Consider the following 27,478-nt stretch of genomic DNA (forward strand, 5'->3'; position numbering starts at 1 on the left):
CAGCCTAAAAGATCTCAACTTGAGAAAATGATGTGACAGAGCTACATAAAGGAAATATCCTCTTTAAATATAAAGAGAAAAACCACTAATTATAATCTATTTTATTAATGTACCACTGGAGCAGAACATGAAGGGATTGATTTTGGGAGGGTTTTCTTTTAACTGTTCTGATTAATGGGACTTCACATACAATAGACCATCAACTCTTTTCCACATAGAGATGTATAGAAACATGTGCTTTTACCTTAACTGGGAAGCTGCATTTTCCAGTACGAACCCCTTCTTCATCGGTCTGCCACTGATGCGGACGACTGGCCTCTGGAACATAAACATCTTTCTTTCTCCTAAAACTTTGCCGTAGTTTGTTCATTTTAATTTTTACAACCTGTAGACACAGTAAAAGAAATATAAAAAAGAAGTTATTGCTGTTTCACATATTTAAACTTTGGATTACCATAAATAAAAAGCTAATGTCCCAAAGTAAAGATTTTGCTTTGGGGGAAAGGAGCCATTAGTACACTTTCTCTTAGAGGAACCGTAAGCTCAAACAAATCATTCTACTTTTTGAAGACCAGTATAATTACTAGTCTTATTAAACAACAATAACCTCTTAGGATTCCAAGAAATTTTATTCTGAGAACTTTCAAGTACTCTAATTGTAATAATCCAATGAGTAGCCCTACTTATCTACCTTTCAAATCCATCCTAACTCCTGAAAATAAAAATCTGTACATATTTGTCCTAAATTATAGAATGCTATCAATTTCTGAAAGCTTTCATACTTATTAGGGGAAAATCATTCTGAAACACTGAAATTTGGGGACCTTTCTGGCTTACTATTAGAAGACACTAAGCAAAGGAGGGACTACAATCACCTTTTTTATAAAAGATGTTTTACAAAAAGGAATAAAATAAAGTTGTCTTTAAACATAAAGAGAATGCTCTACTAGGATTAAATTATTCTAAAGAAGAAATCTCTTGCAAGCAATATGACATCAGAATGTACTTTCATATCTATAGTCATTACAGATAAGAAAATAGTCTGTTTTCAAGGACAAAAGTCCATGTCTTATCATTAACTCTGTAAATTAAAAAGTACTAAAGTATAGTCTGTTTTTTGTTTTGTTACTGGAAAAGGCACTTCTCTAATGCTTTCAAAGGTGCAGCAGAAATCACAAAACTACAGGGAAGGAAGACCCAACTGATAACAACAGAATATAATGAGTAAGTGTCCTTTTACAGAGCAAATCTCAAAATCTAAAACCAATATCTCTAGTTTTTTGTTAAGTAGCATTTCTCATTTTTCACTAAAGGATATAAGCACCTCAACCAGCCTTAACTTGAGATCTTGAGAAAATGATATGACAAAGTTATATAAAGGAAACATCCTCTCTGTCAGGAGTGTTAAATAGCAAGGGATTGAATATTAATTCCTACATGACACCAATGAAAGACCTGAAAATCAAAGTTTGTATTCTGAGGAAAAGCATTTTTTACTTTAAAATGTGTAATGCCACAGCAGAACTATTATCAAATTAGCTAATTTACACAGACAAGTCAATCACAGCTTCTTAAAAGGTAAAAATTCTGACAGACGAATGGCAATGTAAAAAAATCTCTGGCTTTTCTAAAAATAAATTTATTTCTCAATTCAAAACTGATTTACAGAGTCTCTGAAGTAGATATTAAATAATCAAAGGATTGAACAAAAGGTACTCCATTTTTCTGCCCTTAAGTAAATCACTCATTCCTAAACTAAGCTAAATGAGAGTCTACCTTAATCTAACAGACTTCCAAAAAGAATTCCATAATTCCAGCTTTCCTTGATAATACATCCTGTTATACTCTTTCATGTTACATTTTAAAACTATACAAACGTTTTGTGCACCCGAAACTAATAAAATATATACACAAACACAAAAGAACATAAAAGCACCTATCTCCCTGCTCAAGTTGGCACTCTAAGAATATTGAGGCAAAAAGCCTGTATGATTCCTTTCTTCTTAACTTCTTTCTCTGAACAAAAAAGACCCAGTTAGTCAAGTGCAACACCTGAAAGCCATCCTTGCATTCACCCTTTCACTGATCAATAACTCTACTGATTGTACCTCCTCACTATATCTTCATCCCCCCGCCCCCATCACATTAGTCTACTCTTCTTAGACATTTTTGCTTAAATTATTGCAAAAGCCTATTATTAATGGTCTCTGCTTCCAAGAGAGATTCATTTCACTCTGTTCTCCTGATATTGCCAGAGTGCTTTCTAAAACACAAATTTGACCATACTCTGTTTAAAATCCTTCAACTGATTCACATCACTTGCAAGATAAAGTCCAAATTCCTAGGCATGCCAAACACAGTCCTTTTCATCTGGCTTCACTCACCAGCCCCATTCACACGCTAAGCTCCAGCCATACTAAGCTACTTATTACAGTTCTCTAACAACAAGGCTTCTTTCAGAGCCTCTGTAGATGTTCCTTCCTCTGCCTAGAAAGACCTTTCCCTACTTGCCTCTGGTTAAAGTCTATTCATCTTTAAAGAGTCAGTTCAGAGGCCGGCCCAGTGTCTCAGGCGGTTAGAGCTCCATGCTCCTAACTCCGAAGGCTGCCGGTTCGATTCTCACATGGTCCAGTGGGCTCTCAACCACAAGGTTGCCAGTTCCATTCCTCAACTCCCTTGGGCAGCGCCCCCTGCAACTAAGATAGAAGCTGCCGCTGAGCTCCCGGATGGTTCAGTTGGTTGGAGCGCGTCCTCTCAACCACAAGGTTGCTGGTTGGACTCCCGCAAGGGATGGTGGGCTGTGCCCCCTGCAACTAGCAACGGCAACTGGACCTGGAGCTGAGCTGCGCCCTCTACAACTAAGACTGAAAGGACAACAACTTGACTTGGGAAAAAAGGCCTGAAAGTACACACTGTTCCCCAATAAAGTCCTGTTCCCCTTCCCCAGTGAAATCTTTAAAAAAAAAAAAAAAATCAGTTCAGGAGTCTTCAGGAAAGCTAGCTAACAGTTTTTTTCTGACAAGTCCCTACCTGGCCTGGGTTAGGTCCTTCCATTTCATTATCATTCCCATTAACACCGTCTGCATACTTCTTGTACTTCTATTACTGTACTCATCAAACCTTTTAGCAATTTTAATGGTAGACTATAATTTATTGGTTTAAATAGTACCCCTCCATCGTAACACTGCTTGTCATATATGTGGCATACTATAAATTTGAAAAAATGAAAGATAAAATAGATTCCCATCATATTAGATGATATTTTCTAGGTAGGATAAATGTAGACATATAACATCAGAGAAGTCATCAGTGTTGGAAAACTTAAGAGTAGGCCAACCTCTCATTGACAAAGGAACCACTTTGACAGTTTTCCTTAAAGACATTCAACCTTTATATAAAATATCCAAGTATAAATGTATCTCCTCTTTGGACAGCTATTTATTGTTGTACCATTCTACTGACCAAAAAGAGTGGAAGTATCAACCAATTTGGGGTCTAAATATCTTGTCACTTTCAGTACTAAAATGGTCTGTTAGCAGCACTTCTACAAAGAGTATTACGTATCAGTGATTCTCAAACTATGCTTTGAACAGCCCTACGTTATTCCCTGGAGGAGACCCAGGGGGCACTGGTTGTTTGGAGAGAAAGTGCAGGAGGTGAGAAGACTGGACACAACTCTAAGGAGGGGTGTTCAGCCCTTGTTACCGCTTCAAATAGACAAGCTCCATTTTATCTGATTTACATGTAGGAGATGCAAATTAGTTACAGTGAGTGGTGTGCTGGGTGACAAAACTCAACTGTTCAATTTTTAGCAAGCTGGCAAGCCTTTATTAAAAAAAAACTATACAAATTTATCAGTTATTCTAAAACAAAGGTAATGCATACTAAAAACTTATCACTTCCTAATGACTACGTTTTACTATGATCTATGCTCCCGTGGTTATTTATGATTTTTGTATCTGTATGGTGGAAATGCTATGCAATGCTGGGCTAGTGTACATCTCTTCCTGACTTCACGGTTGTAGCTTGAAATTGGCTATGGTGGAAGTATTTATACTGCAAAATTTGGCAAAAAACTACCAATCATAGCTTGACTTATGTGATTGCCTAGCTTGAAGAAACTGATAGAGCAAATGTTAATAATGCAGATTAAACTTAACAGTGTGGAGTGTCTATAACCATTATACCATGAATAGCACAAAAAAACCAGGAATTATTCTTCCTGTATTTGAAAACTATTATCCAGTTCAGCTAAGAAGTATTTCACGTCATTGAAAAATGAGTGAAATTTTGACATCTTTGTTGTTTTCCCTTTCACATTACTCATTAGCACAGACAAAAATATCAACCATCGGGGTGTCAAGTTAGCTCAATTGGTTCGAGTGTGGTGCTAATAACACCAAGGTTGCTGGTTTGATCCCCGTATGGGCCACTGGGAGCTGCGCCCTCCTTAAAAAAAAAAAAAAATCAATCATCATTCATGTCGGAACTACATTTGGTGAACCAGTTGTGAAACACCAGCATACCACCAACTATATGGTATGTTAGAAGATGGTAAATGCTATACAGAAGATGAACAGGGTTAAGAGGGGGATTAGAAGTGCTACAGGCAAGGAGAAATTTTTAAATTAAAGTAACATTGGAGCAAAGAAGTGAAGGAGGTAAAAAAAATGAGCCATGCAAGTAGGATGAGGATTCCAGAAAAAGAAAACAATCAACGCAAAGCTCCTGAGGGGCTAGCTTGGCTAGAGTGTCTGACAACAGAAAGGAAGTCAGTGTGTCCCATGCAAAATGAAGACAAGTAGGAGGGACGAGACCAGAAGGGTTACAGAGGGCAAAGTCTTGTAGGCCAAATGCTTTGATTTTTCCTTTGAGAGAAATGGGGAGCCATTGGAGGGTTCTACATGGAAGAATTTATGTTTTACGTTTGGCTGCTGGATTAAGAATGGACTGAATGGATTAAGAATGGAAGCGAGGAAACAATTAGGAGGTAACTATAATAATCCAACAAATGAGGGTGAACTGGATCCAGATGATTAAGCTCCTGAATCTTTCTTCCACACTAGCTCTGGAAAATTCACTATTCACTGATACAACATCTGTTGAAATCAGGCTATTTAAATGTGGAAAAAGTGTATTAGATTCCACTATTAATGCTGGAATTAAAGACAGTTTTCTAAAACAAAACTCAACTGTTTCAAATATGAAGTCTTGTCTACAGTATCAACCAAAAGATCAGCTGAATTGTCATAGTTTTCATGGTAACTAACCTGTTTAAACAGATTTCTTGAACACTGCCTAAGTATATAAGTGTATGAAGGATTACATGCATACTAAATAATTCACTAACGAGGAAAGAACAAAAAAAGAACAAGAAGAGATAATAAATACTAGGTATCCGCTGTGTGAATGGTAGTATACTAAGAGTTTCATGTGCAAGTTTACAGACTGTTAAGAGATAACTGTCCCTAAACACAGGAAGCCCACATTAAAGGGAAGAGACAGACTAACTGCAGGATCAGTTCCCAAATGCTCCGAATAAAACACCATATAGAAAGAATGGCAAAATAAAACTCCAAAAAAAGCAAAGCTTTCTAAATGAATTCTCTATAAAAAAAGTCTTATGGGATAAGCAAAGTTTTATCCAACTTGTTATACTCACCAACTAGGTTAAATTCCTAAAAGAATCTTCTATAGCCAGGTTAGTCATGTAAGGTAAACTACTCCATGCCTTCAAACAAACAAAAATTCTCTAATAATTATGTTTCATATGGTAAGCTATAAGCGAGAAATGGTCTAACCTGCTAGAAAACATAATGAAACTAAAAAGACCAAGACTCAGTGGCAAAAGTATAATTTCCAACAATGGCTTCTCAATGTTGCATATGTAGTCAGCTTTATGGTTCTAAAGTTGGATTATTTTAACATTTAAAAAAGCTTTGTAAGAACTACTGGTCAGTAACTCTATAACAATAGACTTTCTATAGTGGTTATTTACATTGGAATGGATTACTCAGGAAGACTATAAAAGTGTCACATTTTTTAATGTATGGTTTAAGAATTCTGGGAACTATATACACTCCAAATAAGACATTGGGAAAAAAAAAAAAAAGACATTGGTCTAACAAAAGAATTTCTCCTGGCGTGGCCGGTTAGCCCAGTTGGTTAGAGCTTGGTGTTAATAACACCAAGGTTGCAGGTTCACGGCGAGCTGCGACTTCCTTTAAAAAAAAAAATTAAAAAAAAAAATTCTCCTAATCTGTAAATTATGTACCTGAAAGTGAAAAATAACACAAACTAGGAGAATATATGCCAAATATATGAACAAAATATTAGTGTCCTAATATTTAAAGAATTAAAAAAATTAATTTATTTGATAAATTTTAAAATCAAATATCAGTTTAAAATAGAATATCAATAGAAAATGGGCAAAACATACAACAAGCATTTTTACAAAGGAACAGAAATAGTCAATGAACCCATGAAATAAATGCTCTACTTCATTAGTAATCAGGAAAATGCAAATCAAAACACTATATACCATTTTACATCTATCAGTTTGGCAAATATTAAAGAATCAGACAATAAAATAGAGAGCAACAGGCACTCTATGCCCCTATCGGAGCATAAATTGGTGCAAACATTTTGAAAAGTAATTTGGCATCACCTAGGAAAGTTGAAGGTGCACATACCCTTACTCCTCTGCCAGTTCCATTTCTAGGTATATATTCTAGAGAAACGCTTACACGTGTACAAGAAGATGTGCAAGACATCTGTGTAGCATTGTGTACTGTTTGCAGGTAAAATAAAAATAAACACTAAAACCTAATTAACCATCAACAGAAGAAATACAGAATACTTACATATTGGAATACCATGAAGAAGTAAAACTGATACCCCAATAAAAAATAATTTAAAAAACCTCAATTAAAAGATAAATTAGTCAAGAGAAAAAGAAAAAAACAGTAAAAAGGAATGATCCACAGCTTCACCATCAACATGATGAATCTCACAATCATTATGTTCAGGGAGGAGGGAAGGAAATTGCTTTTATTATGAATCCTTTATATAAATACTAACGACAACTGACTATCAGAGAATATTGCCTGTGGACCAAGCACTGGGCATGTTGCACATGATGACTCATTTCATGCTCACAACAGCCCTATCAAGTAGATTCTATTTTTAATCTCCATTTCATAGACGAGGAAACAGGCACTGAGAAGTTAAGTAACTTGCCCAAATCACATAGTTGGTACTTAGCAAGACTGACTGATGCCAGAGTCTGTGCTCTTAGTCCCCTTGACATTACAATACCTCGCAATAAATATGTAAAACTAAACAAGATAACTTTTAGCCATATATACATATACACACATACATACATATATATACACATATATATACACACACATACATATATATAATTAGCAAAACTATAAAGAAAAACAAGGAAATGATAAACATAATTAAGAGCAGTGTTACTTCTGAGGGAAGAGAAATGGGGACATAATCGGGAAAGGATGACATGGGGACTTCAAAAGTTTTAATAATGTTCTAATTTATAAGCTGAGTAGTAGATACACAAGTTTTCATTTCATTATATTCTATAACCTACATACGCTACATATATTCTTTTGTACATACCTACTATTTTATTATTTTATTTAGGTGGAAAGCAAGTCACCTAAAATCGTTTCTAGAACTGAGGACAGAGATGAGGAATGGAAAAAAACATACACACACATAATTAATGTAGAAATATAAATACATACACAAATAATTATGAGATCTAATAAAGAGTAAGAAAAATAAGTCACATTTAGTTATAAAATTTAAGTTTCATTTTCAATAAAAAAAAAAGTTATTGAAAATTTGTCTGTCCAGCCAACTCTTGAATGAACCAGAGGTTTCTGAAGGGCGTAATGGCGAGCTACAACTTTTAGGGAAATGGAGATTTTTCTTTTTAGAGTTTTTTCTCTCCTAAATTACACTTGTTTGCTTTTCTTTGTTCTATAGTCACAACTTCACCTCCAACTTCAGACCCTTCTCATATATATATATATATTATAAGAAAGATTGGACAAGACAGGAATATGCTTTAGAAATTCACTAAAAAACAAAACCCTCAAACTGCAGCACATACTTGATGTACACAGTAGACAGAAAAGACACACTCAGGAAACTTGACCCTGACACTTAAAATTGTTTCCCTACAAAGGGGGAAAAAAAGGACCAAAGTTAGTCAAAATGGTAAATTTACTCTATTTTTTACAACAGTATTAGGTGGTTCCAAATGTAAGATTACATAAACAAAACTATAAAACCATGGGCACCATTGTGAATATTGTTAATACCTTAAATACCTCCATAAAGTACACTACTGCACTATCTTGCAATACATCCAACACAGCCAGGGATTTCTCCTCGTATGGAACAGTTTGCTGTTTTCAACGGAACACAGTGGAAGTAGGAAGCTTATGTTCATAGGATCTATGCTGTGAGAAAAATGTCTGTATAGCACTGGAACCACACTGCATGCTTACACTACGTGAGGGATAAAAACATTGTACAGTAGAAACTCACTGAGCAGAACAACGAGAGATCTAAATTAAATTTAAAAAATTAAATTGTTGAGGTGGCCGGTTAGCTCAGTTGTTTATAGAGTGTGGTGCTAATAACACCAAGGTTGCCGGTTCAATCTCCGCATGGGCCACTGTGAGCTGCGCCCTCCTTTAAATAAATAAATAAATAAATAAATAAATAAATAAATAAATAAATAAAGTTTTTCAATGTTCACTTTTATTTTACTGTCCTCTGAACAAACATGGTTGAATGTGAATATATACAATTCCACCGTCTTCTTCATCACACTTCTATCCCAGAACTCTACAGGGGCAGTTAACAACAACAACAAAAAATGTTGACTATCCATCCATCCAACCAAAACAAAACAAAACAAAAAGTTGTTCTCATAAAAATACTGTGCTAAATCATCACTAAAATAGAATGTTGTACAACAAGCACAAAGTACTTCATTTCTGAATTTTCTATCTTTGGTTTTTACTATTTCTTATGATGTAGAGATTGCTTTCAAGATTTAGAGTGAAGAAAAATATTTTTTTTATTTGACCAAGTTAAGTAAGTGAAAAAATGTAAGGAATCCTAGACTCTCAGCACGTCCACGGATTTAGAGGTAGGTCATCTACTCAATCCCCTACTCAATGAATCCTAAGAATTCTGGATTGTATTAAATGTTGGTCTAACTAGCATAATTTCCCTAACAGGAAACAATTTATAATTTATTAAGTTGTACTACTGGCTTAGTGTTCCATTTAGGCACTGAGCCAAATGAATAGCAACAAAGTACAGTTTCATCACCAATAGTGAAATAAATACAGCATGTCCAATACTTAACTTACAGGACTAATCAAATTCATTTTAAAAGTTCATAGTTTTGTGATAAAAGTTAATTTACAAACAGATTCATGGAAAGGTAAAAAGAACAAAGGGTTGGGTTTTTTGGGTTTTTTTTAAACCCACTTCTCAAAGGAAACATTCATTCAGCTCCTGTATAAACCTAGGTGTCAGTAAATTTAAAATCTGTTTATATTTCAGGTCAACATTTTTATTAACAGGCTACATGTTAGGCTATCTTGAATACTGAATTACGTTATTTCGGAAAAGTGCCACCTATGGCATTTTCAAATAAAAAAAATTTAAGAACAGATTATTCTGATTTTCTAATAGCTAAAACTAAAAACTATTTTGCTTTATCAACGGTCAGACCAAAGACTTCCAAATCACAGCACATTAAGTCTTGGATGCCCTGAAAATAGGTATTTGAGAAGAGAGCACTGTCACTCTTTGAATATCGAAGCTCTCCAGCCATGTACTCTCCAGGCCTGATGACCATCTAGACTGTGTGTTCTCAGCCAGGGAGGGCATCATGTACTCCACAGGCTCTCCAGGTTCAGCAATGCCCTAACCTTACGTACAAATCTGAATGTGTCTTGTGCACTTTCTGGGGCCAGATTTTTCAACTTTCATCCGAATCTCAAAGGATTCTGTCACTACCAAAAATGTAAGAACCACTGAATGAGAAGTAGTCTGTGGTCTTTATCTATTATCTGACTTTTACTTCAGGTTTCTGCCTTACTAGTTTTCATCTTCCCACTCATCCTGTCCACAGAATTCTTTCTTTTGTTTTGATACATGGCTTTATTCACTCCTTAAAGATAGTAATGGAAAAATGAGAGCTTCATAAAATGAGGAAAGACACTATTTAAAATTGTAGTCAAAGGTGGTTTCAAAAGCTGAACCTGTATATATTTGAGAAACATTTTCTTCTAACTGGTTACAAAACCAATTTTATCTTTTAGTTGATCACTTGCCTTTCAACTGAGAAAACAACTGGTGAGCTGAATTTACAATTCAGCTATATTTACCTTTACCTTTTAAGGTTGGTTAAAACTTCAATAAAAACATATATGCCCATCACCCCTGACCCCTCACAACACAGATATACACAGACTGACTTCATTAGAATGGTATTCTTCAAGAATTAAATCTTTGCTTAAAGAACAAAATGGTTTTGCTCTGATATAGCAAGGACTGATTTAGCAAGGAACATATTGAGGAAAAAGGGCAGAACTGCTGAGAATGCTAGCCTACTTTTTACACTGACTTTCCTTCTCTAAGCATCTGTCAAGTGTGGGATGAGAAAAAGGTGCTGGAATCTGGAGAAGCAGACTAGAATAAAAATATATCTGGGTCCAAGAATTTAAAAAAGAGAGACAGAAATGCCACTGGAAAAATTATAGAAATAAGAAGGTCAAAAACAGTACTGCTCCCCTTAACTGACAAATAACTTTACAAATTATGCACATTATCTCTTCAATTCTTTCAGCCTCTGATGAGACTCTTTCCTTTCCCTCACGACCCTTCCCCTTTATCCAAGCCATCAACAAGACTTGTACCATAAGTCTTAAATCTGTCTCCTGCTCTTCATCTCCACCATTAGAACCATGGTCCAAGACAACTTTGTCTCTTACTTGGACTAGTATATAAACCATCAACCAGTACTTATCTCCATTTTCTCCATTGTTCCCCTCTGATCAACTATGCACAAAGTAGTTGGTGTAATCTTTAAAAATGTAAAATGGATCATAGCATTGCATCATAGTTCCATGGATTTCCAATGCATCTTCAAATTAATTCAAACTCTCAGCATTCAGGGAGTCAGTATGGCATAATAATTCACACTGCTCAAGAAGGGCTTGCTTGGAACAGTAACTAGTACATCACAAATGCAGTAAATGTTAGCCTATTAAGGTAAGGACCCAGCCTGCCTCACTTACCTGGAGGTGGCACTCTCCTCAACTAACTATGATCCTTTCAGTTAACTGCAAGTCCTTCCCACTTTGGGCCTGCTGTTTCCCTCTGTCTGAAATGCTTTTCTCTGAGATCCTTCAAGAACTGTCTCCCACTTATACTTAAGTCTCAGCCTGAGTGTCATCTCATTGATGAGGCCTCTTTTTCCTCTTTCTAAATACCATTTTCTATAATTCTTTATAGTACTACTCTTTTTATTTCCTTCATTGTACCTTACATTTTTATATATTTATAATTACTTTTTTGTTTCATTGGTTAAATTTCTTAAACACCAACCGATGACTAAGCATCCATCCAATAAATTATTATCTCGCTTAATGTAGGCAGAATTGGGTTCTGTTCTTTCAATTTAAAATAATCTTAACTAATGTAGGTATTAATCTCTTTTCACCAAGGAGCTAAAAACTTGGTCACTAATATAAATATGTCACATCCTGTGCTATGATTCATTATACCTACACACTTCCCTTAATTGTTAATTAAATATAACCCTGTGTCTAATTGTGCTAGATACTTGGAAGAGGAGGAGCCAGGATGAGAAAAGAAAGAGTACTTTCGCCTTTTAGGTCTTCAATGATACAAACATAGGGGAACCAAAAAGGGGGCATTTCAAGTATGGGACCCGGTGAAACGAAGAGTCATCATATATATGTAAAAGTGTGTATTTCATCAAAGCTAAGAAAAAATCAATTGCAATATGCACCATTATTTTATTTTCCACTAAGAAAAAAATACTGCCTGAATTGTTAATAATTGTTCAATATCATCCATAGTAAGAGGCATCGCAGTATGAGAGATGCTTCCTAGTTTCAAAGATGCTAAAGCTTGAATTAAAAAGGAAGAGAAGAGATAAGAAGAGGAAGAAAAGAAGGGGGAGGAGAAGAAAAAGAAAATTACCATTCTATTATTAACACAAAGTCTTCCAGGAACCTCAAGAAGTCCCAAGGATACAGAATATTGGTTATTCATTAAAGTTTGTTATCAGGAAGGGGAGAAAGAGCCACTGAAAAGAGTGGTCACAGAGCAACCCTTGCTTTCTTCTTGTTTCCATTTTGCCTTGTATATCTTCACTTATCCTTTTACTTTCAGCTTTCAAAAATCACTTTGTGTGTCTTTTGTCTACAGCACATAGTTGAGTCTTGCTATAATCCAAATTGAAAATCTTGGTTTTTTTAAAAGGTGAGTTAAACATAAAAAGATAAATCTTTTAAAATCCACATATTTCAAACTTCTAATTGCCTTGTGATTCATAGGTTATAATTTAAGGGGGCAAGCATAATTAAAAATCATAATAGCAAATTTAAAAATCTTAAATACACATAGTTAATAACGAAAATACTCCATTTCAAACTTCATGAGCTATTTATAAATATACAGTTTTAAATGTCTTTTTATTAGAAAATAAGGCTAATAATTGGTGAGTTAAGCATCTATCTGAATGAATCAGAAAAAGAAAATACAGAGAAATTAGAATAAAATACTACTTCCAATAACACACTACGCTAGATTATTCACCCAATTCTCTCAATGGAAACAATTAAAAGTGAATAAAATTTTATTTTAAAAATATTAAAAGCATTGAAGAGCTGACAAAATGGTAAATGAATAACGAGATCAAAATCTATGAGAAAGCAGAAACTCAAAGAGATAAGTGTCATGATGAGACTGTTTTTGTCCTGTAGACATCTGTCTAACTCACAAAGTTGAGCTGCAGTTTTAATGATCTCTTGGGAGAGAACAGAAGTCAAAGTTCAAGACCCACCAAACATGAAAAATCTAATAGGAGACTCTTTCTCTAAAAAGCTGGGGACCACCCCGGCCAAAAGTTTCATCCTCCAGAAAAAAGTAAATCAAAATTAAACCCACTCAGGGCCAGCCTGGTGGCTCAGGCGGTTACAGCTCCATGCTCCTAACTCCGAAAGCTACCAGTTCGATTCCCACATGGGCCAGTGGGCTCTCAACCACAAGATTGCCAGTTCAATTCCTCCGCCCCCTGCAACTAAGATTGAACACGGCACCTTGAGCTGAGCTGCCGTTGAGCTCCCAGATGGCTCAGTTGGTTGGAGCCCTTCCTCTCAACCACAAGGTTGCCGGCAGTTCGACTCCCGCAAGGGATGGTGGGCTGCGCCCCCTGCAACTACCAACGGCAACTGGACTTGGAGCTGAGCTTCACCCTCCACAACTAAGACTGAAAGGACAACAACTTGACTTGGAAAAAAGTCCTGGAAGTACACACTGTTCCCCAATAAAGTCCTGTTCCCCTTCCCCAATAAAATCTTTAAAAAAAAAAAAAATTTAAACCCACTCTACCCATTCCCATATCTCATCTCCAAAGGACAAGGAAATTTGTCTTCCTGTTGCAGAAGAGAACAAGGATTTCTAAGCAGGCCCACACAGATATTTGCAACCCAAATTCATCCTATCTGGGTGGTCCAAAACCTCAAAGGATAAATTTAGTCACCAAACTAGTACCTTGAAGCATCTGGAAAAATGAAACAAAACAAAGGTAAATCCTCTTTTAGCAATGCATTTCCTTCCTGGGCCTTATAGAAAACCCATAAATATTTCTTCCAGGGAAAACAAGCAGTTCACACCGGGTAAATAAAAAGAAATCTATACCTAGGGACAGCATATGAAACTTCAGAGAGCCAAAAAAACCAAAGCTCAAAAGCAGCACAAGCTAAAAATGACAGATTCACTCAAATGAACAACTATTACGCAGCTAATTTATCAATAGCAACAATGGAAACCAGAAGACAGTGGAATTATTCCCTCCAATAACTGAAAAAAAATAACTGCCAACCCATAACTTTATACCTAATGAAGTATCTATCAAGAATGAGGGTGATAAAGAGACTTTCAGACAAAACACTGAGTTTACTACAGAAAATCTCATTAAAAAGAATTCTAAAGAGTACAATCTTCAGAAAGAAAGAAAGTAATCCAGATGGAAAAATCTGAAATCCCTGGGAGAATTGAGAGCACATAAAGTTGGAATTGACTTCAAATTCAGAGGCTCATTTTCACCATTTTTTGTCACGTTCACTGAAGAATAGAAAAGCCAATTGTTGCCAAAGAGAAAGAAATAGGACAGGAAAGAAGTAAGGTTCTGTGTAGTAGCATTGTAAGTAAGCCCCTGGTTCCAGCTGTTCTTAAGGCCTATTGAAAGCTTCTCCTTGGAAACTGGGATATATCCCAGTGTCCTTATAATTTAGATTCTGCTATTCACTTAAAAGAATGTAGAAAGAAGAAAGGCCAGAAATTAACTAAATAGAGAACATACAATACAAGAAACTAAAGGGTAGCACTAGTCTTTTGATAAGGCGAAGAAAATATATAAAATCTGTACGAAGACTGATGAAGGGAAAAGAAGATACAAAAAATATTGGGAATAACAAAAAAGAGAAGGAAATATTATTTAGTAAAAATTTAAAATATAACAAAAGAATGCTTTGAACCACTTTATGCCAAATACTTTTAAAACGCAGACAAAAAAAAACAAAAAACAAAAACGCAGACAAAATGGATTCCTAAAAAAAGAGGGAAAAGAAAAACTTGCTAAAAACTGACCTAACTAGGAACAGAAATCCTAAATAAAACCATGTGGAAAGTTGAATACATACTTCCCTCCCAAAATACTGAGTCTACATGCCCCCCACCCAAAAAAAAGCACGCCACTAAGCCCAGACAGTTGAACAGAAGTTCAACCACACTTTAAAGAAACAGATCATTCCAGTCTTATATAAATCATTTTAGAGGGAGGAAAAAAAGATTAGTTCCCAACTCATTCTTTTCCCCCCCTCTTTCTTCGCCCCCCCCAACTCCAGTTCAAGCTGTTGTTTCTCAGTCTAGTTGTGTAGGACACAGCTCCCTGGCCCATGCTGGTATTATGAGCCTTGCACACACGGTAGCCCACGGCAGCACACAGCAGCACACAGCAGCTCACACTGGCTGCCGGCCACTCATGCTGGCTGCCAGCTGTTCCTGGCAGCACACAGTAGCTCACAGCAGCACAGCAGCCCAAGGCAGCCCATAGCAGCTCATGCCAACCTCTGGCTGCTCACAGCGGCCCAGCTCCAGGGAGAGCCGTTGTTCACAATCTTAGTTGTTGAGGGCACAGCTCACTGGCCCATGTGGGAATCGAACCGGCGACCTCGGGGTTAGGAGTACGGCGCTCCAACCACCTGAGCCACCAGCCAGCCCCCACAATTCATTCTTTGAGGTTGGCATAATCTGGATACTAAACTCAAATAAGGGCAATATAAAAAATAAAAATTATGGGCCAATTTCATCTATGAACATAGATACAAAAATCCTAAATGAAATCCTAATAAACTAAATCAAACTGTATAGTATAAGAAAAGACCATCGTGACTAAGTTGGGTTCATCCCAGCAACACAGGGTAATTCAACATTAGAAAAATCTATAAATGTCAATCACCACATTAACAGAATAAGAAAGGATAACCATATGATCATCTCACAATGCAGAAAAAATCACCTGACAACATTCAATATTCATTCTTCACATACAAACAAAATCTTAGCCAACTAGTAACAGAAATGTCTTTAACCTATACAGTATCGATCAAAAATCTATAGCACATATTATTCTTAATAGTGAAACATAAGGAGCACTTCCTTTTAAAAATTAGAAAATTAGGTGCCAGAGTACCGACTATTAATACTTGTATTGAATATTACTACTGGAAGTCCTAACTAGCATGAAAGTCCTAAGGCATAAAAAAGAAATGGTGGGGACAGCTGGATGGCTTAGTTGGTTTAGAGCGTGAGCTCTGAACAACAGGGTTGCTGGTTCGATTCCCATATGGGCCAGTGAGCTGCGCCCTCAACTAGATTGAAGACAAGCTGCCACTGAGCTGCTAGAGGGCCACCAGATGGCTCAGTTGGTTAGAGTGGAAGCTCTTAACAACAGGTTGCCAGTTCAATTCCCACGTGGGATGGTGGGCTGTGCCCCCTGTAATTAAAGATTGAAAATGGCGACTGGATTTGGAGCTGAGCTGCGCCCTCCACAACCAGATTGAAGGACAATGACTTGGGGCTGTTGGGCCCTGAAGAAACATACTGTTCCCCAATATTCCCCAATAAAATGTTTTTTAAAAAGAAAGAAAAGAAATGGTGTAGTTAGCATTGGAAAGGAAGACACAATTTGCATTCATACTTTAATAATTTATTTTTTTAAGTGGCTAAACACACATCTACATACCAAACAGAAAATGGAAAGAAAAAAATGGAAGAATATATTCTACACAATAGTTAACAAGAAATAAGGTTTCTAATAACTAAATCTAAGAGAAGACTTGAGAGATCTTTATGGGAAAAAGAACAATTTACTGAAAGATATTTTTAAATATCTAAATAACTAGAAAGATATAACATGTCTAAGGATAAAAAGGCTCAATATGACAAAGAGAATTAAATCCATGTGTAGACTAAAAGCTACAGAGATCCTGGGCTTATCCACAAGACAAGTCCCCCCCCCCTTTTTTTTTAATTTTTCAAGTGTGTTTTGCCAGGACCCATCAGCTCCAAGTCAAGTAGTTGTTTCAATCTAGTTGTGGAGGGCCCATGTGGGGATCGAACCAGCAACCTTGTTGTTAACAGCACTGTGCTCTAACCAACTGAGCTAACAAGCTGCCAACAGCTTCTGAAAGCTTGTTTGGAAGTTCTAGCAAGGGAGCATAGCTACCCATATACTCCTGACAGAAAAATGGTCCTCAACTCTATGGGGGTAGGCTGTCCTCTTCCACTAAGTGGCAGCTTTGGGAGGGACACACATGGAACAGTGAGGAAGGGGACACTCACCTAGCCAGCCAGATCAGCCAGATCAACCCTGGGGATCAATTGGGTGACAGATGTTGCAGCCAGATCACCCTCACATCCTAATAACAGGTTTTGAATTTTTGCATAATTGACTAAAATTACTCACTCCCATTTATGTGTATTTTTGCAATTGGTATACAATTATTAGCCACTAATCACAGGTATTTTACTTTAACCAAATTGTAGTAATAGTCGATATGGCACTTAAGAATTCTGACAGCTGCAATGAACAAGCATGAGGGAAGAACACATGACAGTTTACAGCTAAGTTATGGTTGAATGTGCTGTGGTTCAAAGGTCAGTCAAGTGTGCATATTCACCACAATATAAGATGTAAGTTCTGATAACCACTCCTGCAAGTGATGAAATGTAGCCAACATTTCACATAACACATATGATTTTGGTTCTTGGTAATTATCTGTGAACACTACCAATATACCATTTCCTTAAAAGCCACCTAAAAATATAAACATTTGTTCTGAATAGAAATTGCATTTACAAGAGGAAAACAGACAAAACATATTCATAATACAATGATCATACTGGGCTCAAAGGGTTACCTCTACTGGACTTAAGTGTGGTCCTTATTTATACATACAATACCCTTGTATATGTGAAACCTACCAGCAGTTGCCCAATTGTTTTACTATAGATCTGAACTTGATCAAATGTATGATTTTCTTTAGGTCTATCTTATTCAAATTTAATTTTGGTTTATGTAAGTGTTGTGATATTGTATATTGCTGCTTAAATTTGGCTTTATCCAAATTTCCTAATACAGAATTAAAAGTAATGATCATGTTTTAATGGTTGCTAGATGATAATACTAAGAGTTAACATTTATTGAATGCTCACTGTGTGCCCGTCACTGTTAAAAGTGCTTTATATATATTAAATCATTTAGTCTCCACAACAATCCTATCAGATGGGTACTATTACTTTGACCATTTTACAGATAGGAAAACCGAGGCACAGAAAAGTTAAGTAACTTTCCCAATGTCACACAAGTGAAGAAACTTAGGGATTGATACCCAGGTAGTCTCTCTTCAGAGCCCTACACCATCAATTATTATGTTATACTTCTTTTCACAATATTTAAAAGATACATATATTATGGATGAAAAAACTCACCATTAAAAAAATTATCAGTGTTAAACATCAGTTAAGCAGTACTAACATCAATACAACTTATCATAGGTTGATACTTCACAGCTATTTCAAAATTTCATGGCCTTGATTAAGAGTTTTGAAGTTGGACAGACCTGTCTCTGAATCTTGGCTGTGCCCTTTACAAGCTGTGTGACTTTGGACAAGTTTCGTAACTTCACCAAGCCTCAGTTTCCTCATCTGTAAAATGAGAATAATAAACATCTCACAAAATTGTTGTTAGTAACATAATTATTGCTACATTATACTGATATGCTAACTCCAAACAAAACACAGTACACAAAATAAAAAGAAGAGGTTCTCAATGTCTCCCAGAAAACAGGAGTTTATTATAATGAAATAACAAAGATGACCACTCCAAGTAACTGGAGCAACTATAAGACCCACACATTAACGTAGAACCACAATCTCCTCTAATTCATAATAAATAATTCATTCCCCTAGATAAAAGTCAAACGTCTAGAGGTAAATGATTGGATCTCTGAAACATAAAATACTGTATGTACACAGAGGAAGAGACAAACAAATAAGATATTGGTATTTTTTCACAACTCCCACAAATCCCATTACACACATATCCTTTGTAAGACTAATAGTATTCAAGGGGCCCGAAACAGGAAGAGCTGTGTCAAGAAGGAACAATTCCTGGCATTGATAGAAAGGAATTTTTATAAGACAAAAACAGAAAGAAATAGACATGTCACTATCGTTATCAATGAAGAATGATTATGTCCATTATACCTGGCATTTTATTAGTCAAAATAACTTAAACTGTCAGAATCTCAATAAAATAATTTTAAAACAACCACATTTCTACCAATACCTGGTAATGTATCTGTTTGTGATAAGGTTAGGTGTTTCTTTGAAGGGAATGATTTTAGCAATACAACATAAAAATCTTTTTTAAAAAGGAAAAATAGGAATATTTTACAAAAATCCTTTAGGATAATTTTGCTAAATGGCTCATCAATACATTAACAAGGTGAGTTTTTATGAAGGTCGCCAGTCCAATAATTGAATTATATTATTAAAATGACTTATCACATAAAAATAATTATTAAAACGATGTGCGTTCATTGAAGCTCAAAGATTTGATAAAAAAAAAAAGAACTTTCATTCCCCAGAATATCTACTTTTAACAAATAATTGCAAAAATGACCTTCAAATTTTCTTAATTTGTAAAAGTATCTGTACCAAAGACCATCTAATTTTTACAAAATACTATTTCTTACGAAAATTAGTCATACAGGAAATGTTTAGGAAATCCTTAAAATACCTATTTTATGGGATATGAGGTACTCTAGGTTACTAGGCCATGCTCGAAACAAAAAACTCAGTTTCTTCTGCTCTGTATCTTAACAATTTGGAATTTTTCTATTTGATCTGCATTTCCTTCACTACTTTACTTTCTCTTAAAGATAAGAATAATTTTTTGTTCTTTCTATGAATCCTATAAATAACTAATAAGGTAAAGTTGGTTCAATCACAACTCAGATATATGAAATTTTGGGGTTTTTTTGTTTGTTTTGGAAACTGTTTCTTTTCCATCAACCTTATTTCCATTTTGCTTAAGAATTTGTGAAGAACAGCTTAGACCCACTCATCGGTTGGTCCTACCCATTCAGTGGCCTGAGCAGTCGGGGCTGCAGACCAATCTTCAGAGGAAGCTGAGCACTTGGGGCTTCAGTAGGAAACTGGTTAGTAGGCACAGCAGGCACCTGCACGCCTTCAGACCAGTCTGCGACCTCAGGCTGAGCAGCAGTCAACTCGGGAGCTGGAGCAGTCCATTCACCCTGAAATTCCTCCTTGGTCACAGCCTTTACAGCAGCGGCCTGCTCTTCCTTTTCAACCTCTTCAGGGTCTCTGTAGAAGCAGAGATCAGGCATGACCTCCCATGGGTGCTCACGGGAAATGGTACCACACATGCGCAGAACTTCCCGGGCTGGCATCCACCACCTCAGACCCACGGATTGAACACCACTCTTGTTGCAAGGCATGGCAATGTCCGCATAGCACAGTCTGTGTTACACAAAGCAATGGTTGGCAGGTTAACATGTGACGCCTCTGTGAGAGGCTGGTGGACAGCCCTGGGAGAGGTAACCACCAGAAGTCTCCGCTCCCAGAAGGCTGCCTAGATCTGGTTAGTGAAGGTCCCAGGAGTGAAGTGGCCACCAATCGGAGTAGCTCCGGTGGCAGCAGCAAACTTCAGCACAGCTCGCTGGCCGGTATTCCTGGACGATACGACACTGACATCAGCTGGGTTTTCAATGGCAACAATGGCACGAGCTGCCAGCTTCTCCCAGATTCTTTTCAGATTTATGATGTAGAAGCTATCACTTTTCCGTTTGTAGATGTACTGTTCTATTTGGAAGTCAAGGCTGGTGCCACCTAAGTGGGTTCCTGATGCAAGGAATTTGAGGACATGCTCCTTTTTCATTTGCAGGACATCAAGGGCTCCAGACATTGAGAAAAATTCCCTTTAAGTTACGTGGGAACCAAGAAGAAGGCCATATGGGTCCCTCTCTGGGTAGCGCAGAAACTGAAGATTTCAATTAAGCAATTTTTAGGTAAATTTTTATCTTTATATAACTTAGAGAAAATTTGCAAATGCCACCAATTATTTGCTTTGTCAATCTCTCTCTTTCTCACACATTTTTTTCTGAACTATGTGACTGTAAGTTGCAGGCACTGTAACCATTTTAGTACAGTACTCAGTATTTCTATGTATTTTCCTAGGAACACGAACATTTGCTTAGAAAACCACAGTACAGCTAACCAAATCAGTTATTGTATCAATGTTAAAATGTCTATTACATAATTACAGTACAGATTCAAATGTCATTAATTTCCTTAAAAATGTCCTTTAAAGCTATTGATTTCCCCAGTCCAGAATCCCATTCAGGATCATGCATTGCATTGGTGATAATATCTCTTTAGAATCCTATCATCTGGAACAGTTCCTCAGTCTGTCTTTTAAGACTGATATCTTTAAAGAATACAGAGCAATTATTTTGTAGAATGTCCCTCAATGTAGTTTTGTCCGATGGTCTCACATGTTTAAATTCAGGCTACAAATTTTCTTTTTTAATAAATTTTATTGGGGAATATTGGGGGATAGTGTGTTTCTCCAGGGAGTTGTCCTTCAATCTAGTTGTGGAAGGCGCAGCTCAGCTCCAAGTACAGTCGCCATTTTCAATCTTTAGTTGCAGGGGGCGCAGCCCACCATCCCATGTGGGAATTGCACCAGCAACCTTGTTGTTGAGACCTCCTGCTGTAACCAACTGAGCCTTCCGGCCGCCCCTCAAGAAGCTCAGTGGCAGTTTGTTGTCTTCAGTCTAGTTTTGGAGGGCACAAATCACTGGTCCATGTGGGAATCGAACCGGCAACCCTGTTGTTCAGAGTTTGTGCTCTAAACAACTGAGCCACTGGGCTGCCCCAGGCTATACATTTTTTTGTAGGAATGTCACAAAGTAATGCCGGGTCCTTCTCACTGCATCATATCAGAAGCTATAAGAGGCTAGTAGGTTCTATTATCAGAGATGCTTACTTTGATCATTTGGTTAAGGGGTACCTGCCAAGTTTCTCTACTGATAAAGTTACTGTTTTTCTTTTTGTAACAAGTAAATATTTTGTAAGGAACTATCTTAAAACTGTGTAAATATTATACTTCTCATCAAATTTTCACCCAGTAGTTCTGGTGTGAAAGTACTATTTTAATTTTTCCAAAATGGTCAACTTCTGACTATAACAGTTCTACATTTGTATTTGCTATTTTAAGGAAAAACTTTTCCTCCTTCCCACTTAGTTATTTATTCATTCATTTACTTATAATTGTGTGGACCCATTGGTTCTTATTTTTCAATGGGCTATAATCTATAACTATCATTTATTTGGCCAGTGGACACTTCTCTAAACAAGTTCTCATTCCTTTTGACATGTCCTCATCATTCGTTGACTCCCTACTCTGTGAAACAACAGGTTCTAGGCTCCTCGTGTACTTTCCCTGATCTAATTCTTCCTAGGATCAGACATTTCTCTAAGGAGTTCTGGTTTCCTTTTAGTGAAGAATAGTTTAGAAACTAACATATGAGAAAGCTAGATGTATTCATTGTTATGAAAGATGTAATTACTTCTAGGCCCTCTTAGCAAACAAAGCTGGAATATACATACATACACACACATATGCATTTGTGTGCACATACATATGTATACATACAAATATACACATGTCTAAAAGAGAAATATATATATAAAAGTATATGCATGCATACACACGTATTTCTCCATCTTTATATAAATATTAAAAACCATGAGTTCATAAGCTCTAATTCAAATCTACCACCACGGGGTTCATTCTAGCCTTCTTTTCCATATATAAAACTCCATTCTCCAACAATGAAAAACCTGGCTCCCATTATCCTCCATACATTATCCGTTTGTTCAATCCTAGACTAGATAGAAAATAGTTTCAAAATTGCCAATTCATACCATTCCAAAAGAAACCCCAGCCTACAAACTAGGGTCCATTATCTGTTTATAACTGTTTTTATTTTGAGTTTGAAAGTACACTATGCTCAAAATTAAACTGATTCTCAAAAAACCTTTATGTAATGTGTTTTAAATTCTAACTTGCTAGATTTAGTCAATCAGACTTCAAATCTGTCATCCAACATATATGCTATCTTTCAAAGCTTTAACTGAATATTTAATCAATATGCAATGAAGGGGTCCAACCAAGCTATTAATAAAAATGTGACCAAGAATATTAGCAAATCAAATCTAACAATGTATAAAAAGAATTATACACCACAACCAGGTGAGATTTATCCCAAGTATGCAAGGCTGACTCAACATTATAAAATCATTTTATGGGGTGGCCGGATGACTCAGTTGGTTAGAGTGCGAGTTCTGAACAACAGCGTTGCTGGTTCAATTCCCACATGGGCCAGTGAGCTGCGCCCTCCACAACTAGATTGAAGGACAACAAGTTGGATCTGATGGGCCCTGGAGAAACACACTGCTCCTCAATATTCACCAATTAAAGAAAGAAAGAAAACAAAAAACCACTAAGATACTTTTTAAAAAATCATTTTATATACTCCATCACATTAAAAGGCTAAAAAAGAAAAATCACATGACCATATTGATAGATACAGAAAGACATCTGCCAAAATCCAACACTCATTCATGATAAAAATTCTCAGCAAACTAACAATAGAGGGGAATTTCCTCAACTTGATAAAGAACACCTACAAAAACCTACAGCTAACATCATACTTAATGGTGAGAAACTAGAAGCCTTCCTGAGAAGATGAAGAATATGACAAAGATGTCTCCTCTCACCATTCCTTTTTAACATCATATTGGAAACCTGAGGTAATGGAATAAGACAAGAAAAGGAAATAAAAGGTATATAGATTGGGAAGGAATAAACTGTCTTTGGTCACAGGTAACATGATCATTTATGTAAGACTTCTCTCAATGATCAAGTGGGCAATGGAACCAAACATGACTATGCTTGCTCTTTGTGTATAGCTTTTCACCCAGTTACTAACTTATCTACCTGAAGTAGCAAGCAAGCCAGATTTCTAAATCTTATCCAGAAACATGTCTCAAAAGACTAATATTTCCTTTTCCTATATCAGACAACATCTAAGCATGCCTTCTTAATTTAATTCTATATTCTAAAATGTAGTTTGTAAAAAAGATTGTGATTTGAACCAGAAAATATCTTCATTCATTCAACAAATATATTGAGAACCAAGGACATGATGGAGATAAGGCAGAGAATGAACCAAAGTCCCTACCTTCCTTGTGGTATATCTATTGGGGAGATTGTAAAAAATAACAAAGAAATAAATATATAATGTGATATAAAGAAAAATCAAGCAGAGTGAGAGGAAAAAAAAATGTTGGGGTTGGGGGTGGGTGAAAAGGAGGATGCTCTTTTAAATAAAGTAGTAAGAAAAGGCTTTGCTCATTAAGTTATATTTGAGCCAACAGATCGGAAGGTATTGAGCAGTGAGAGGGCCAGCCCAAGTAGACAGATGGAGGAGAGGATTCCAGGTCAAAGGATGAGAAAGTGCAAAGGTCTTGAGGCAGAACTATGTTCACTGTGTTAGAGGAATAGCAAGGAGATGCTGTGGCTACAGCATCCTAAGTAAATGAAATGAAATCAGAAATAAAGCCAAGTGCTTCGTGGGGTTTCATGGGCTATTGCAAGTACTTGGATTTCTGTTCTTAGTAAGATGAATGCCATTGGAGGGTTCTGAGCAGAGGAATGATGAGATTTATACTTTTAAAGGATCACTTTGGCTACTGTATTATAAACAGATCATAAAGCTGGAACCAGTTACAAGGCTATTAAACTAATCCAGGTGAGAGGTGATAGTGGCTTGGATCAGGGTGACAGCAGTGGAGGTAAGTCAAAGAGATGATCAATTTTTTATTTGTACCCCCAGCCCTAGGAGACACCACATCTAAAGCAGCAGTTACAAAAGAAATCACCAAATGAATACATTTTAAATAATGTAGTAATTTTCCAGGAGCTTTCCAAACTGGTAGGATTCTGGCTATATCTTAAGAGTGGAGCTAACAGGATTTTGTTAATGAGTTGGATGTGCAGAGAGGAAGTGAAGAATGAGAGATGACCTTAAGGATACTCGCCTGAGCAATCACAAGAATGGAGTCACCACTTAACAAGATGCAGAAAACAGAACGTGGGATAGGTAGATGGGGTCAAATCAAGAGTTTGGTTGTTAACTCTGATAAAATGTAAAAGTTTATGCATGATATAGTTATACATCTAACTTTTGAAAATGGCTAGCTCCAACTCTAGTACACGTTACATTCATCATTAAATAGTCCTAATCTCCAAGTTTGAATGCAGTAGTATCTCCTCCCTCTGAATCACCCTTTTTCACTTCTTACAGCATTTATTACCTTTATGTACTATAACTAATGGTATATGTCCCTCAGAACTTAGGCCCCTTGAGAGTAGAGTTCATGCTCTATAGTAGAAAGGACCATCATTTATTGAGCACACTTACTAATTAGCTAATTTAATCCTATTATCACTTGTATTTTTTTTTAAAAAGATTTTATTGGGGAAGGGGAATAGGACTTTATTGGGGGAAACAGTGTGTACTTCCAGGACTTTTTTCCAAGTCAAGTTGTTGTCCTTTCAATCTTAGTTGTGGAGGGTGCCGTTCAGCTTCAAGTTGTTGTCTTTTCAGTCTTAGTTGTGGAGGGCGCAGCTCAGCTCCAAGTCCAGTTGCCGTTGGTAGTTGCAGGGGGCGCAGCCCACCATCCCTTGCGGGAGTCAAACTGCCTGCAACCTTGTGGTTGAGAGGAAGGGCTCCAACCAACTGAGCCATCTGGGAGCTCAGCGGCAGCTCAGCTCAAGGTGCCTTGTTCAATCTTAGTTGCAGGGGGCAGAGCCCACCATCCCTTGCGGGACTCAAAGAGTTGAACCGGCAACCTTGTGGTTGAGAGTCCACTGGCTCATGTGGGAATCGAACTGGTAGCTTTCGGAGTTAGGAGCATGGAGCTCCAACCGCCTGAGCAACCGGGCTGGCCCTCCTATTATCACTTCTAGTATTAGTATTTAACACGAGAAAATTCAGGTTCAGAGATATTAAGTAACTGATGTAAAATTACACAGCTCATAAATAGGCTGACATTTAAACTCAGGTTTGTCCAAATCTAAAGCCAATGTTCCATGTTGTCTTTAATCAACCTCAGTACCTAATTTAAAGCCTTGCCTACAAAAGGCACCTACTATATTTGTATTGGATAAATAACTACATAAAAAAGTAACTCTGTCTTTGGACAGAAAGTGAATTGTAGTCAGACCAATGATCAGATCAGAATCGGAAGAAACAGGAAAAAAGGATATGAAAATCCTTAATAAGGCTTACAAAGCTTGGCAGAATTTAGCCCAGGCCTATCAGGCCATCCATACCGGCCTTCTTAGATGCCTTAAACCAGCCATGTTTCGTTTTACCGTAAGGTCCCTAATCCATAGTTCTGATAACCTTTACTTTTTCCTAAATTAATTCCATTCATCCTTCAGAGCTCTGCTCAAAATCACTTCCTCAAAGTGGCTGCCCTTGACCACCTCCTCTCACTTGAACTAAATCTCTATAAGCTCCTAATACCCTGTACTTCTCCTTTATTTGTTTATCACAATGTAAGTCAATGTGTACTTAATACCTCTCTTCCCCACAAGAATATAAGCTGCATGAGGGCAGGGTCTTTATATGTTTAGTTCACTGCAATGATCAATATATGCTTAATATTGTTTATAATATTGCTTATTATAAATTATCAATCATATTATTAACAAATGATTCAATAAGTACAGATATCTATTAGAAATCATTACAGAGTAGATTGTATCAGACCAATTCTCCTGGCAAGAAAATCTGGATTTAAAAACAAACAAACAAAAAAACAATGCTGCCAGCCTATGAGAAGCCAAAATACCAGAGAAAAAGGAAATGTAGAATTAAGCCTTACATTCTCCACAACATTTTCCTTCCCAAGGCAACTAGTTTCAGATTCGAGCTTTTGACAATCTCACAGGGCTACAGAGACAGAAATTAAGAGTTCAGGGCTTATTAAGACAGGCAGGATCTGAGGGGCTAAGATTCCAGAGAAAAGGCAACCTCAGAAAAGTGAATCTGGACATCATGTCTTGCTTTGCCTTGAGGGTATTTACTGAATCCTAACCTGGATGGGGACAAGAGGTCAAAACCAAGCAAAGTGCCTATTGTAAAGCAAAACAGGTAAGCAGAACTTTTGGTAGCCTCACGGTACTAAGAAAAGAAAAACTCAGGGCCTGCCAAGAAGGGGCCCTGGCAAACACCCCAGGATTCCATTTGATACCTCTGAAAGACAACACTCTTGCAGTAAGGGGAAACTGGATTTAAATCAGACCTTAAGAAGCCTAAAACAAAGACTCAAGTCATCTCAATGCTGTATTGGATCAAGGTCATCTGCTCTTACTTTTAACTACCACCAGAAGAAAATTAAATCCTCTCTAGAGAACAATATCATCATCAAGAGCCTC

At 36.8% G+C, this 27,478-nt stretch overlaps 1 protein-coding gene and 1 pseudogene across 19 annotated transcripts in view; both read right to left on the bottom strand.

Moving 5' to 3' along the window:
• Window positions 1-27,478, bottom strand: part of NUMB (NUMB endocytic adaptor protein) — a 134,215-nt gene that overhangs the window by 52,942 nt on the left and 53,795 nt on the right. For 10 of the 18 annotated variants that reach the window (XM_081049901.1, XM_081049909.1, XM_081049915.1 and 7 more), the window contains exon 3: window positions 245-385. In XM_081049901.1, coding sequence (XP_080906027.1) covers window positions 245-370 — 126 coding nt within the window. In that variant the 5' untranslated portion in view covers window positions 371-385. Of the gene's footprint in view, window positions 1-244; window positions 386-18,500; window positions 18,586-27,478 lie in introns of all 18 variants that reach the window. The other 8 variants (XM_081049905.1, XM_081049917.1, XM_081049914.1 and 5 more) reach the window with 1 other exon arrangement.
• On the bottom strand, window positions 19,996-20,869 carry LOC308497499 (small ribosomal subunit protein uS2-like; annotated as a pseudogene). The gene has a single exon. The product of its transcript is annotated as a small ribosomal subunit protein uS2-like (transcript).

This window comes from Rhinolophus hipposideros, assembly GCF_964194185.1.
Source record: "Rhinolophus hipposideros genome assembly, chromosome: 5".
Classification (NCBI taxonomy): domain Eukaryota; kingdom Metazoa; phylum Chordata; class Mammalia; order Chiroptera; family Rhinolophidae; genus Rhinolophus; species Rhinolophus hipposideros.